Source organism: Rhinopithecus roxellana, chromosome 21 (genome assembly GCF_007565055.1).
Source record: "Rhinopithecus roxellana isolate Shanxi Qingling chromosome 21, ASM756505v1, whole genome shotgun sequence".
Lineage (NCBI taxonomy): Eukaryota > Metazoa > Chordata > Mammalia > Primates > Cercopithecidae > Rhinopithecus > Rhinopithecus roxellana.
The window spans coordinates 36,858,819-36,874,745 of NC_044569.1; the positions used below are offsets into that span (position 1 = coordinate 36,858,819).

A 15,927-nucleotide genomic window follows, 5' to 3' on the forward strand; every position below is an offset into this window, starting at 1 on the left:
GAGACAGGGTGTCCCTCTGTGGGTGAGCCTTGCCCCCTGCTCCCCTCCCGGCATTGAGGCACGTCCCTGGGTTCTCCAGGGCAGCTGGTACCCTTTCCTTCTTGGGTTCCTCCAAGCTCTGTAGTAAGACAGAGAACCAAATACAAAATGGGCAGAGTGATAAAAAGCTGGCAAATTAGTGAGGCGGAACTATTTGGAAACCAAATTTCCCTGCAACTTAAAAAAAAACATAGGGAGTCAAAGGCAGAACAGGAGTTTCTTCGTTTCTGAGAAGCAGAGCTGTGCACTGAACCTGAGCCTGCCTGGAGGAAGTTACACTCCATCCACATGAGTGAATCACGCGTCAGGAGGGCAGGCTGCCCAATCCTCTGATGGGCGGAGTGTTTCTCCTTGAATCTGACGTCTGCTGTTCTGACCCTCGACTGGCCCAGGAAGGCGGCTCAACCACTGGTTACCAGGGACCTGTGCCCCACAAGATTGGACTAACACTGCAACTCCAGAAAAGTGTCTTTTTGTTCACCCATCAGAGAAATTCCACAGTTAACCTTTTAGTTAGTTTCGCTTCCTCTGACATCCTGCCGTGGCTTATTCGGGATGAGAGAGAAGCAAATTTCAAAGCCCTGAGTCACTGAGGGCAAAACTTGCAAAGGAGACTGGAAGCTCCTGCAGGCAACGGACGAGGCCTCCCCAGCAGCCAACGGCACCCAAAGCCTGCTCAGGAAACTGAGCTTTTATGTGAGAAAGAAGTTAGGAAGTAGGTATGATTCATTTACTCTTTCGAACATCTGTGAGCCAGTTATGTGCTGGGGATGCTCCAGGCTTAGAGATGGAGGCATCAGAGAGAGGAAAGTTCCCTCTTTGATGTCGGAGGGGAAGAAGTCAGATGATTAGCAAATCACTACCGTCTGTATCAGAGCACTCGGCTGCAGGCTCTGTGAGGGCAGAGGAAAGAGGCATCGGGTATGGGTGGGGAGGGGTGGAGAAGGTGGCAGCAGGGCGGGGAGGAGGCGGCCCTGAGCAGCCGGGGCTGGGCAGTGGGGCGGCTCCGTAGAGGCCGTGTGTGGGGTGGCCGGGCAGCCCCCGCTGCAGCTGTCCCTCCCGGCTGACAGATCAGTAACCAGCACCTGAAACTGACAGAAGCTTTCCTTGACTCTCTCCTAAAGGAGAAAAATGACTCCCAGAATCACAGACAGAAATCCACAGAGTGGTAGGCGACATGGCTGGAGCTCACATCACGTTTTCTTTTGTGGTTCAAGTTTAAACGCTCTACTAAGCTATGCAGCATCACAGGGCATGTTCTTGGGAGGGCACGAAATACTTCCCATCAAGTTTAAAGGAAAAAAAAGCTCTTCTTAAAACCACCTACAGGAACCATAGTTTTAAAATTTCCAAGTTTTGAGGTTTTTAAATGATCAGAACTTTAAACATGTGATTTCAGAAAACAAAAGCCTAAGTATGGACTTTGCTATGGCTCAACAATCTTACTCTGATAGCATTAAACAAATTAAAAACATATGTGGGTGTTTTACAGTGTCAAACAACAGGAAAGAAACTGTACGCCACAGAGAGGTTTTTTGAAACTGCAGTTGCAAATTAGTTATTCTAAGACTTAAAATACCACCAGTGTTAACAGCCTAGAGATCTCTGAGCAGAGCTGTTTTTTCCACTTTCACTTTTAGCTGAAACTTAATCCTCCTGGTGCAGATACTGTATCCAAGCCATGTTCTTAACAAATTAGTAACTTAATACATTTGTGGTCATTATTGCTAATTATAACACTGACTTTATCAGTAATACAGTTCGGGCTGACTAACATAATGAGTCAACTCCCCCATTCGACATTGACTAGAACCATTTACATATTTATACAGTCAGTCTTTCTAAATCCTTAGGTAAGAAACTAAATACTGTTTATCACTTTAATTAAGATAAAATACACACAGGAACAGTATATAGTCACCTATTCACCTTCCATGGATGATTTGAAAGCAAATCATGGAAAATTACTCCTGTGGCTGACACAGAAATTGAGTTAAAGTACACATCAGAAAAGGCCCCATTTCTTCCAAGTTTATTATTACTATTAAATAAAAATGCACTACAGACCACAGTGAAGAGGTCTGGAGACTGAAATTCAATTCCGTTCAATTCCGCGGACATTTCTAAAGCATTCCGGGTGTAAGTCGGGGATTCCCCTGACCCTAACCCTAGCCCATCTTCAGCAGCTGGACATTCTAGTGCACCACATCTGCCTCAAGTTGGAGCACACATAATTTTATGTTGGAATTAAAGTACCAACGAAATGGAATATTTTCCCTTGAGGGAAAATATATATGTTTAAAAAATAAAAAATGTTGAAAAATCAAAAGTATTTTTGCATCAGAGCAAAGGACTTTTATAATCTCTTCCCTCTCCGAGAACCTGCTGATACTTCTAGGACCAACCACACAGTGTGGACCAAGAGCAAGGGCCGCCCCATACAAATTAGGGTGGGTCCACAGTTCTGTGCACACTGGCAGGCTTATTCCTCACAATCTGAAATGATTCTCCAGTGCAGAGACAGGGGTAGGCCGAGAGACAGACAGCTTGGACCCCTGGGCATTTGTGGTCCTTGTCAACATCATTGGATCATCTGTCCTGAGCGTCTCAGTGGGAAAAGGGACCAGAACTCTGATTCAGGGCACTACAGGAGACCCAAAGGCAATGTAGAGAATCCAAATCGGACAGAGGAAGCCGATGCCTTCAAATAAGGCGGACAATGGCCGAATGCTGCACTAGAAATACAAAGAAGATGAATTCTTACTAGCCAGAAGGATTCCAATGATATTGAATTTGCAGTTTCCTGTTTGTTTAACTGTATTTTCCAAATGTTCCCTGATAAGGGTGAGGAAAGGGCTGTCGAGGAGCCGCCACTGGAAAGGCCAGTGACAGGCAGATTGAAGAAGGGCCCGAGCCAGAGGCTGAGGACCTTGGACTTTAGTCTGTGCTAAGGACTTCCTGGAAGTTCGAGAGGCAGGAGGGTGAATATGCAATCAATAGAGGAAAATCCTGGCAGCCAAAGTACAAGACACATGGGACCAGGAGGAACCTGGAACCTTGGCTCTAGAGCCTGGAGAGCTTTGAAAAATGCCCACGGCTGCACTGGGATCTGAGGAGGGCAGAGACCCTGGCAGGTCTGAAAAGTCTCTGGGAGATTCCAATACACATTCAGGCCAGAGCATGACCCCAAAGCAAGGACAACTGGTGAGGAACCAAGTAGCCACACGCAGGAGAAAGGAGAGTATCGATTTACGAGAGGTCCAAAGAAACAGCTCAAGTACTTCCCGTCCTTTCTCCAGACCTCTGGGATTCAGTGTGAGTTCTTCCAGAACCAGACCAGAGTGAAAAGTCAGAGGCAAACTCCATGGGGGTGAGAAGGAAGGAGTGGGACCTTAGTAGATGGAATTAGGTTTTTGAGCTAAAAGAAAATCTGATGTGTTTCACCGTTCATGAATCGGTGTGCATTGTCATGCTCTTTCAAGCCAGTAGCTAATTAGAGAGAATGCAGTTTGGAAATACCTTTATCGAAAAAATAAAAATGTTAAAAAAATTCAAAAGTATTTTTGCATGAGAGCAAAGGAATTTACAATCTCTTTCCTCTCTGAGAGCCTCTTGATAACTCCAAGGACCAATCACAGAACGTGGACCAAGAGGAAGGACTGCTTCGTCTTCCTCTCCTCCTCGTTTCCCTCTTTCTCTTTCTCCTTCTCTTTTTTCCTTTCTTTCTTCTTCCTAACTCCTTCCCTTCCTTCATTCCTTTATTTCTTTGCAAGGTCAGGACCTACCTATTGCCATGCAATCTTCCTGAATAAATTAATAATAATTAATCGTAGTAACAAGGGCCAGGCTTCCACCCAGCTGTCAGAGAAGAGTATGGCAGCAAGAGCCTAAGCCCGCAGCCTCTGACACACCAAGGGATTTGTGTTTAATAAGAAAACGAAATGCGCGTTTGTAGGATCAGCTCCTGTCTTACCGTACTGGCCTTCTCGGTGTTTAATTCTCGTTTGCCTGCGTGGTTTCCCATCCTGAATGGATCAGCTCTTCAGAGGCTTCAGAGGCTAAAAGAGAAAGGGAAAGAAAGTGTTAGCCTTAAGTCTAGCGCTCTTAGAGTTTTCGATGTTGTTTTTCCATCAGAAAGACACTCCTGTGATATATATATATATATATATAATGCCCATTTTTGAGAAGAGGAAACCAAGGCCCTGAAAACAGAAGAGACACGTCCAAGTCATCTTATTAACAAATGCTATCTTTCGATCCCATGCAAAGAGCTAGAAAACAGAACCCCACCAACATCCAAATTCTGTTCAGTAACACACTTCAACCCGTCTCAAGAAATCCTGCAGATCTGTGTATATGTACAGAAATATCTGTCTATTCATCCATCATCCATCTATCCATCCATACATATGTGTACACACAGAGAATTGCATCCCACACTCAGGTGTATTGTAATGAGATGAGCTGAGATGTCAGAAAGGTGCTGACATTCTTCTAAAACGAAAAGGTAGTAAGAAGCTATTCATGCTCACTGCTTTAAAGAAACCACGTGAGCACAGAAAGAGCCAACGTCAGACCAAGGACAGTTTAACCGACAAGCGTCCAAAGAATCTGCAGAATTTGTAGGGAAGATAAAGTTGGATTTAAAAAGCATGTTACTCCTCATTTTTATTTTCTAACCCAAACTTTAGCAAGACATTTATGATTTTTCCCCAAGATATGCAAAGAATGGAAGAATTGAGCCACACCCATTCCAAGCAAATTGTTCCTTCCAGCCTTCCTGAGGGACGTAGCCTGGCCTTGGGGTCCCTCAGCTGAGGGCCACTAGAACCATCAGCCCAGACCTGGCTGCAGGTGATCAGAGTCTTTAAGGACAACGACGTGTTTTCCATGATGGATGTATTCTTTTGCAAAAAGGTGTGAGTACCCATTCTCCTGCAGAAAACCAGGAACAGCTTTCCTTGAGAGGGAACAAGATGAACCATCTTCTGAACGTGGGGAGAGGGGACTCTCCAAAATAATAGAGACGCCCGAACACAATGCAAATTGTGTTCCTCAAAAGTCTCTCCTTAGAAAAGAGAATTGCCCGACAGCCAAGCTTTTCCATGTCCCGCGTTACTGGGTCCCTTTTTGGTGGCTCAGGAGGACTGGTTGAGGACACTTTTCTGCAGGCGGGCAACCCCATCACCCCACAGCCGCTGGAAGGATTGCGGAGAAGAGAAGCAAACGCCTACAGCACAGTCGCCATCCCGGAGTCCGCCTCCCTCACTGTGTGGGAGACGACTAGCAGCCGACGGCAGAGGGAAAACCCCACCCACCTTCATGATGTGTGATGGAAACTGGGGCCCGCCATAAGACTGCCAGTGAGGCACTCACGCAGGGAGATTTAAAACGTGTACTTGAAGCAACTTAGGTCAAAGTGCCCACAAATGATGCTCTGGGAAATCAAAGATGCGGTTGTAGTGATGATATGAACACAACCCACCTGCAAGAATCAGGTGCATTCCCCATGCTTCGTGGCATGAGAGTGAAAAAAATAAGTTTGATACGTATGATTTTAAAAACGCAAGGCTACCTTTGCGGAGGATTTCGGTGTCCAGTGCGATTCTACCTTCCCAATTTATTTCAATTGGACAACCAAAAAAACCTTGAAGGGGCAATCTTCTCATTGGGAAATGAGGGCTTGTTGCAGGTGTGGTGCCTTACTGGGTAAGAGTGGGTTAACCAAGGGAAAGGCCAAATTCACCGTGTTCTTGTTTTAAGAAAGAATGGGTGTGTTCCTCGTGAGATGTTACTTTGACCCCTGGGTACACAGGGGCTGTCATTCCCGCTCTAATTCTGGCTCTCTAATTCCATGTGGTGCTGTTTTAACTAAATATTAAGAGCTTGCAGGATGGACACACGTTACAGAATAAAAACACGTCAAATATCTCTCAATCCATCTTTCTGTTTAAGAAATGAGAAGTGGTCTATTCAAAGCGAAACACAGGCAAAAATAGGTAACTGCCCTTAGTTAAGGCTGACAACTTGGACCTTCAGGAGCATTTTGCCTGTCCAGACATAAAGAACCTCCTGTCACCGGCTGTGTTCTCCAAGTGCCTGTTCCTGGCCCAGGCATCATCTCACCTCTGCCTCCTCAGAGCCCTCGCCTGCCCAGTCCCCTTCCTGTTCCCTGGCTCCATCCACCTGTCACCCTTCTCCTCCCATCTCCTCACGCTGGGACTAGGCAAACCCACATGCAACACTCACTCCTTCCAGAAAACAGAGCTCCAAGGACTTGTCCCAAATCAGAATAACGTGGGACATGTAAATCTTTTGGGACTTGCTGGTAGACAGAGAGAGCTATTTTGGGGCCAAGGGCTCTTGAACGCAGCTGAAATCTGCTCACAAGGTGCTGAACCGCTCCTCGGAGAGGGGCTGTGTTTCTTCCAAGCCAGTTTGCTCTGATCAAATGTTATCACGCTTCATAGCACAGCTCTAGGTTACGCTTGGGATGACTGATCTTAATCATGATTTAGAAAACTCAAGAATACTGGACACAGAATCGGTGAAAATAACTCAAGTCCAGATCAGACTTCTGAATATACCTCGTTGGATTTGACTACACAAGCCTACTTACTTGCATTTGACTGGCCTCTCAGATTAATATAAAGAATATTTATATGGATCACTGAGGGTTGGTTAATTCTAGCCTTAAATGCAAAATTTATAGACTAGCAGGAAAAGAAGAGGAACAAAATGACAACTCCATGTGTGGGAACCCCCATCAGAGCTCTTAATGGAAATGGCCCCGAGCACTGGTAAGTGAGATGTGTCTCACAGCATTACGGTGGGAACGACAGAGCATCTGGCTGATAATCATGAGTGACTGGCAGTCTGCCTTATTAGCTTCTGACCCTGCCCCAGTCTGCCTTTTAGAGAAGAGCTCAAGAAGGATGAAGCTCTCACTATCACAGGGCTAAGAGCTCAGCCCGGCAGCTGGTCTCTGTAATGTGCTGAAAAGATCCACCTGCACACAAAAGCAGCTGCATGCTTGCAGGAGATCTTTTTTATTTCGTTTTTTGCAATTAATCAAATTGAGAGAGCCAGAGAAAAATTGGGTAAACATGTGAAATGCTGCAAGGAAAGCCAGCTGACTCTGAAGCATCTCTGGGGTAATTAAAGAAGGCTTTGTAAACTCACAGAAAAGGAAAGAGAGAGAGAAAGAACTGAGCGAGAGCTGTGGGAGGGACAGACTTTCAGATTCCATCAGGACCGCTGAGACTTCTGGACTGGTATTCAGTTCTAGATCCGATTTCCAGCCACTGGGATTACTGGACATTTTGATAATGTCTGTGTGATTATCAACACTTAGTGTTACCTTGACGGTTAACATTGGGCACAGGCCAAGTTAGTCATCCAGATTTACTAGGAAGCAGTCCACTGTTGTTAACTGTTAGGCTCTCATTTTTAATAATGTACATCTAAAGCAGCTTAGGCTACATGTCACCTTGGTGGAGCCATAGGATAATTCAGCATAGATAAAACTCATTAGCCTATCTGTGCAGGGAAATAGCTCCCAGCTGAAATGCTGGGGAGCAAACACCTTGTTCCTAGGTATTTTACTGATTTCATTCTCTAGGTAGTTCTGACTTTCTACAGTGAAAATCAGGCAGGTGAGCCCTAGGTCTCACTCCAGGTTCCATCTGGGTGACGCAGAACAAGACTCCACTTTTCTGAGCCTCAGTTTCCCATAAAGTAGAGGTAATAAAACTTGCCTTTCTGCACTGGGGTGAGAATGAAGCCCATGTGGGCTGCAGGGCCGGGCGGGGCTAGGGTTAGGGTTGGGGTGTGCTGCAGGGGTTTCCTGCTTTCTGCCTTCCTCTTCCCTCTACCAGGTCCAGAGTTCCCTGGGTGGGTGGTGAGCAGCTGTGGAAACATCGCTACCTATTTACTATTACACATGCTCAGAGACCTCTAGATGGCTTCCCACATCTAGATGCATCCACTCCACACCCGACAAGGTCAAGGGAAGAAAAAGGGCTAAAAATACCAGCTCCCTGAGAAGCCCAGAAGTTACATCCTACAATTGCCCATCAACAAAGCTCTTGATCCCACACACACAGCTAAGGCACAGGGGAAATGCAGCTGCTGCTGCTTGAAGATCACACAAAGTGCCCGGGGTGTGGAGGAGAGGAAAGAGGGAAAAAAGTGAAGAGGACATTCATGAGAAACCATGCCCCAAATGCCAGAGAAGTATTCCAATATTAAAATGTGAAACTGGCTGTTTTTGAAATAATTTCTAGTGCAATTTTACAAACAATGGGATTATTGTGAAATCCCTTGTTGAAATAAATGCATCGTGAGATAGAGAGGACCTCAATGCCAGTCTTCCTAGATAGTTGGCACTTGTTTACCCAAATCATCTTACTCCCACTCCCAAACCTGCGAAAATGTAAGGAGCGAACATCGTCCCTGTTGAGGGTTTAGTTGACAAGCATGTCAGGTGCCATAATGCAAGGTCAAATTTATGATGGCGTGGAATTCATATGCTCTCTGCACTCCATTGGTGTTTAGGCCTATTAGCAAAACATTTGTATCGTGTAGAGCTGCAGGGTATACCCCTCAACTGTGTGCTAAGTATTGATGGAGATACCATGTGGAATTCAGATAGAGAGAGGTGCAGATCCAGTATCCCAGGAATGGGAAAACCTGAATAAACCACTGGACCTGTGGAAATTCCAAAGGGTTGTCATGCCCCTTTGTAGAGACGCTAAAGGCCAGGCAGGGGCAGCAGCAGAAGCCTGTGGGCTGCAGGAAGGAGACCCCCACGGGAGAGCCCTGGGGTCGTGTGAGCCCTGGGCAGGTCCACTCGGTCTTGTGAGGCCTCTGCCTCCTTGCCAGCACCCAGGGCGGGATTCGCCAGGGCCGCTGCCCACATGCCAAGGCCTGGTGACCCCCGCAGCCGTTGGTTGGTAACTGCTGCCCACATGCCAAGGCCTGGTGACCCCCGCAGCCGTTGGTTGGTAACTGCTTGGGAGACCACGCCCTGGCTTGGCAGGCTCAGGAAGAGCTGTAGACACCGCCCACCCTCCCTGCAGAGAGAAAACAAGCCCCTCACCCTACAACATGGGCAGTGACAGCCTCAAGTCAGAGGGGCGGAGAATACAACCCTCCTTCTTCGACATTTGAAAAAGAAATCCTGGAGAACAGATTTCAAAGAACAAGCAACTTATATATAAAATCAAACCAAAGATACCTAAAAGAAAAAAATGAAACCAAGTGACGGGACTTCTCTTCTTTCACTATCCTTGTCTCTGTTCTCTCTCCCCCCACGTCCCTCCATTCCTCTTCCTCTCGTTCTATCAGGACCCAAGCACTGAAGCCTGTGTTCCGTAGACAATCGTTTTTATCTCTCAGACCAAAAGTATTGTTGTAACACTCTGTCTTCGGAGCATAGTACACAGATACCAACATCACCGAAAACCAATAAAATGAACACCATGCACGTGGGCGCACACAGACACACACACGTGCGCGCGCGGCAAAAAGAAACGGCCGATTTCAGAGCCAAGGACAAGGCGTGGGAAGAAGACGCACTTGGCTTTGCCCAGGCGGGTGGCGGCAAAGCTCTGAGATGCGTGCACTGCACACTCCTTCCGTCATCCTGTTCCACCTTCCACACACACCTGCGGGAGGTCGGACATGTCCTGATGGCGTGCTCATCACTGTGACAAGCTGAACATGAGAAGGATGCCGCTGATACTGGGTGCGCCGGCTTTCCCAGCCCTCACGCATGGGTGCAGACCCCATAAAGGGGAGGGAGACGCGGGAAGTTCTTCCAACATCAGTGCAAAGGGGAAGCTGAGGTTTTTGTATTGGGAGGAGGGTCAGACCCCTCTCTTCCTCATCTCCCTCCCTCTCCCCCTTCTCTGTTTCCAGCTCACTGTGGACTCTGTCCCACCCACAAGCTTGAGGCTGCTGCCATCTGGGAGGCTCTGGGAGAGAGACGGGCCGGCCAGGACAGGGGCCCACTTTCTGCAGGGGAGGCGTGTGCCTGGAGAATGCCTAGGAGCAGGTGGGTGGCCGTGAACCCGGACCCTGCAGGTCGAGAAACGCTTCCCAGGATAATATGTGGTGGATCACGTCCACCTAAAAGGTATGTCCAAGTCCGAACTCCAGGACCTGTGAAGGTGGCCTGGTTTGGATGGAAGGTTTTGTAGATGTCCTCAAGTTACGATGAGGTCATCCTGGATTACAGTGAGCTCTAAATGCAATGACCGATGTTCTCACAAGAGAAAGGTGAGGGATCTTTTCTTTCTTTTTTTTTTTTGAGATGGAGTTGTGCTCTTGTTGCCCAGGCTGGAGTGCAATGGCGTGACCTTGGCTCACTGCCACCTCCACCTCCACCTCCCGGGTTCAAGCAATTCTCCTGCCTCAGCCTCCAGAATAGCTGGGATTACAGGTGCCCGCAACCACACCGGGCTAATTTTTTTTGTATTTTTAGCAGAGATGGGGTTTCACCATGTTGGCCAGGCTGGTCTTGAACTCCTGACCTCAGGTAATCCTCCCACCTCAGCCTCCCAAAATGCTGCAATTAGAGGCATGAAGCACTGTGCCTGACCAAGGAGAGGGAATTTTGGACATAGATACACAGCATTTCATACAAGGAGAGACACCACGCACGATGGAGGCAGAGATTTGGAATGACATGGCTACAAGGCCAAGGATGCCAGGGATTGCCGCAGCCACCAGAAGCTGAAAGAGGCGAAGACAGAGCCTCCTGCAGAGCTCCCGCTCTGCCAACGCCTTGACCTTGCACTTCTGGCCTCCAGGATGGTGGGGGGCTGCTTCTGCTGTTTCAGGATGCCTGCCTGTGGTGCCGCCTCGCAGCAGCCCTAGGGGGTAACATGCAGGGAAGTGGGAAGTAAGTGGAGACTTGCAGAATGCAGAAGGTGCAGGTGAAGGTGCTGAGGAGGGAAAGTGTTCCGGGCAGAGGGCATGGCTGTGCAAAGGCCCTGTCGCACAGACGCCGTGAGTGGAGCTTGAGTGTGGCATGAAGTGACCCAATAGAACAGAATCTGCCAACGCACGGGTGCACTCATGGGGAGGTGGGGGACCGACTTACACCACAGGACACAGACACTGCTCTTTGCCCATGCTGAACAGTGAGTTGATTCTGCCGATGAGCAAGTGTTCCAGAGGGTTGGGGCCCTAGAGGAACAACAACCCGCAAGCCTGGAAATCTCTGCAAAGGACAGTGTCAAAACTCATCTGAGGCATCCATGTCTGTCCTAGAGCAAGCTTCCCTGAGACACTGGGGGACCTAGGCTCCTGGCAGTTTTCAGGAGGCAGCCCTGGGCTAGGGGCTCCACAGGACTTGCAAGCAAAGCAAGTTCCAAAAACCCCAATCTGCATTCCCCCGTGTGAGAAGTGCCTGATAAGAAAGTAGCTTCTCTATTTCCTGGGATGGGGATTTTTGCTCTGGGGTATCCGATAATATTATTTGTAAACTAGTCATCACCATCCTTCATTTTCTTCTGGCTTAGCAGATTCAAGGAGATTTATGGCACTGACTATCACTGCCTTAAAGTTATCAAAAATCATTTTAAAAGAAAACGATGGAATTACAGAAAAGTGGAGTTTACTGGAAAGCTGATTGTGGTCCCTTGAAGTTACTGCTTACAGAATCAGTTGACTTTGCAGAGAAGAGAAAGCCATTATCAGAATCAAGCAGCAAATTACTGGCTCCGGAGTTCCCAGCTTGCCACCATATCACCTGTCTAAACCAAAACAAAGCATTTTGTGGGAAGAAAAGGCAGATCAAAGAATAGCTCATCCATGTGTCAGTTAGATTAGCATTTGCAATTTCCTGTGAATGTATCCACATGTTTATGACAGGCATGGTGTTCAGCTTTAGCAGCATGATGGCGAGTTACGAAATTCTGTGTAAAAATAGCGAGGTCATGAGGAAACCGCTCCTCCCGTGTAAGTCCTGACAAGCCACGCCAACACCGTCACGCTGGGACTGGCCTTTGGATGGCACGGGGAGGGCAGAGTCATGCAGGCACATGTGACACGCCCTTGCTCTGCGGCCGGTGGGATCCCTGGTAGTTTCGCAGTCACGTGGGGCTTAGTCATAGGAACACAGGTCAGGTCCTGCTGAGCCCCCTTTCCCAGTGTGTGATGCGCAAGCCGCCCAACCCAGGGGCCAGCAGCTGGGATGGGGCGAGCTGTGGGCCACAGGGAGGAAGTGGGGAAGGCCTGGGGGCAGACATGCCTGGGCGAGGGCCTTCCTATTCCTCCTCTCCCTGCCTGCTCTGAGGACGTGGGCTCTGTCCTCCTTATCTGTAAAGCCCCGATGGTGGATGCGGCTTCCTGGAGCTGCCGTGGAAACCACTGGTTCATATTTTACAGGTCGCTGGGTTACAAACTGTCAAGTCAGAGGAACACTACATGCCGGTACCAGCTGATCCTCCGTAGCCACCTGTATGTCCCTCCTGAGCTGTGGCAGGGAGTGACGCCTTTGCTGATACCACCATCTGCAGGGTCAACATGACCCCAGGCCCTGGTCTTGGTAACTAGAGGAACCACACCGACTTCAGGCATTACAGCCAGGGCTGGTGTTAACAGAACGGGACAATGTTTGAATTCACCTGCAGAGGAACTCACACATTCCTTGCCACCAGGCACAATGGCTCTTGATAGTCTGTGTGTAGGGAACAAATGTGTTGGCCCCAGGCTCAGGCCATGCGTACACATAAGAGCTGTCGTTTGGGTCTTGGCTAAAATAAACCGAATCTTCCTGAAAACCCAGATTCCCATCACGGAGTCCATGATAGGAAAGATGTTCGGCTCTGCTGCTATCATGGGGAAGTAGAGTGGTTGATCTGAAATCTCCAGATTCTAATCAAGGAGAAGAATGCTATGCTGTGGCCACAGACCCCACCACAGTCTCACAGAAAACCTGGCTCAGAGCCCATCTTCTGATCAGTGCCACACCTTCACATGGGTGTGCAGCATTTTACTGGGCGACTGCCTGTCAGAACCTTCTGGAATTTTCCAGAGCCTCCAGATTCTAATAAAGAAAAGTAATGCAAAGTGTGGTCATTAATCTCACCATGGTCCTGCAAAAGAACTGGCTCTGAGCTGATCTCCTAAGGGGCCCCACGTCTTCACATAGGTGTGTGGTTATTTTACTGGGCAACTGCCTTTCAGAACCTTCTGGAATTTTCCAGAGCCCTCCAGGTTCTAATCAAGGAAAAGAATGCAATATGTGGTCATTAACCTCACCATGGTCTCACAAAAGAACTGGCTGTGAGCTGATCTCCTGAGGGGCCCCATGTCTTCACATGGGTGTGCAGTATTTTACTGGGTGAGTCCTTAACTTTGCAAGACACATTAGAAAGACAAAGGATGATAGCAATTTACAATTATATTTAAAGAAAAGGAGGGCGGAAGACACAGCATGAGACACAATGATACATTGAACAGAACTAGATTTGGGCTCAGGAAAGCTTGGGTAGCAGCCCAGCATCGATGGGGTGCTTACTATGGGCTAGGTTCTCATGGAACAGGTCAGAAGTGTAGTTCCTTAGTCCTGTCTACTGTACAAGGAGGCAAGTGCTATTATTATGCTCCCCACTTTACGGATGTTGAAACTCATGAGCTTTAGAAAGACTGAGTAATGCGTGACCAGCCTGGCCAACACAGCGAAACCCCATCTCTACTAAAAATACAAAACTTATCCGGGTGCGGTGGTGCGTGCCTGTAATCCCAGCTACTCAGGAGGCTGAGGCAGGAAAATCTCTTGAACACAGGAGGCAGAGGTTGCAGTGAGTTGAGATCGTGCCACTGCACTCCAGCCTGGAAGACAGAGTGAGACTCTGTCTCAAAAAAAAAAGAAAACCCAAGTAACACACAAGTCCATACAGCAGGGTCTGACACCAGCATCAACAGGTCGGAGCTGCGCTGTGCTCCTGGCTGCTACATGGTTTGTGACTTCACCAACCTGACGACCTGGTCTTTGGTTTCTTGATGCTTGAAGTCCTGGATTTCTTATGAAAAAGACCTCCATCAACAGGCTAAAGGGTGCTTTCTCCTTCGTGTCACATGTATGCTCTGAAGACTCAAAATATATTAATAACTCCATAACTCATTTCCTTCTACATGAAAACTATCACAGAGCAACAATAAATTATGAAGTGCTATAGGAATTTGTCATTAAGTATCTTTTAAAACTCTGTTATTAAAAATGGCATTTAAATGAATGATTCAATAATAAACACCTAGCATGCACAGTATATGTTACGAACATAAGACTGCCACTGAGCTTGCATTTTGAACTTGAACTTTTCAAGTGTTTTCTGCATGACGCTAACTTTCTACATGATATTTTTGGGCCTAAAAAGACCAGTATCCTTTCAAAAGGTGATGATTTATTATTCCTAGGTAGAGGCCTTTTAATTTTATGCTTACATCAAAATCAGGATTATCCAGGAAGGCTTTTCACAAGGGGTAAAGAACAGGGTTTGAAAGATGCAAACACATTGGCAGAACATATTCACAGTTTCATGGCTTGCCTGATAGATAGTGACGGTCCTGAAATTATAATAAAGTGTCTGAACTATTGATACTTCTCCAGAATTCCAGTATCTACGGATGGGTAATTTCCTAGTTGGCCCTGATCTCAGATTTTGAATGAGGTAGGTAACATCCTGAGACTGCACAGAACCTCTGAACAGCGGACTGGAGTGGGATGGGGGTCAGTGGGTTGAGGTGGGATGTGGGAGTGGGTTGGGGTGGGATGGGGAACAGTGTGATGGGGGAGAGTGGGTTGGGGGAGAGTGGGTTGGGGTGGGATGGGGGACAGTGGGTTTAGGAGCCGGATGCCTGTGTCCTACCCTGTCCCTCCCTTAGGGTGGGTTGGCCTCAGCCAGACTGCTTGGTCTCTCTGAGCTCCACCCACCACCCTTAAAACATGGGCTGGATTCTGGGGGCTTTGCACCCCTCAGTTGGCACAGGACAGGCCTGTTCAGGTTTTAGCACAGTCGACCATGATCTGTGAGCTGCTGGCCTGGATTCTTTCCACTGGAGGCCAAGTCCAAGACCAGATGCAGGAAATCTCCTGTGTGAGAGTCGGCCCTGTGCGCGGCAGCAGGGTTCATAGACAGAGACAGGGCAGAAAGCTGGATTCCAACACACAGGCTACCCCCCACACCCACACACACACTCCACAGACACCACACACACACCACACACACCACACACTCCACAGACATAACACACACACACACACCCCACACACACGCACACACTCCAGATGCCACATACACACCACACACATCACACACCTCCCCAACACACACTACACACACACCACACACACCACACACGCACACACACCACACACACGCACACACTCCAGATGGCATACACACACTCCACACCCCCACACACACTATATGCATACCACACACACACTCCACAGACACCACACACACGCTCCACACACACACTCCAGACACCACACACATGCTCTAGACACCACACACATGCTCCAGACACCACACACACACTCCAGACACCACACACACGCTCCACAGACACCACAGACACTTCACACATACCACACACACACCACACACACGCACACACTCCACACATACTCCACACCCCCCCACACTATACACACACCACATACACACACCACACACACGCACACACTCCAGATGCCACATACACACCACACACATTACACGCCTCCCCAACACACACTATACGCACACCACACACACCCTCCACAGACACCACATACACGCACACACTCCAGATGGCACACACACCCCACACACACATTCCACACCCCCCCAACACTACATGCACACCACACACACTCCACAGACACCA

The 15,927-nt window shown here is 48.2% G+C and overlaps 1 protein-coding gene across 4 annotated transcripts in view; it reads right to left on the minus strand.

Annotated features, from left to right (window-relative positions):
* The window catches only part of MBP (myelin basic protein), a 154,035-nt gene that overhangs the window by 123,982 nt on the left and 14,126 nt on the right, over positions 1-15,927 (minus strand). For all 4 annotated transcript variants that reach the window (XM_010355241.2, XM_010355240.2, XM_030925734.1 and 1 more), the window contains exon 2: positions 4,013-4,097. In XM_010355241.2, coding sequence (XP_010353543.1) covers positions 4,013-4,063 — 51 coding nt within the window. In that variant the 5' untranslated portion in view covers positions 4,064-4,097. The remainder of the gene's footprint in view (positions 1-4,012; positions 4,098-15,927) is intronic.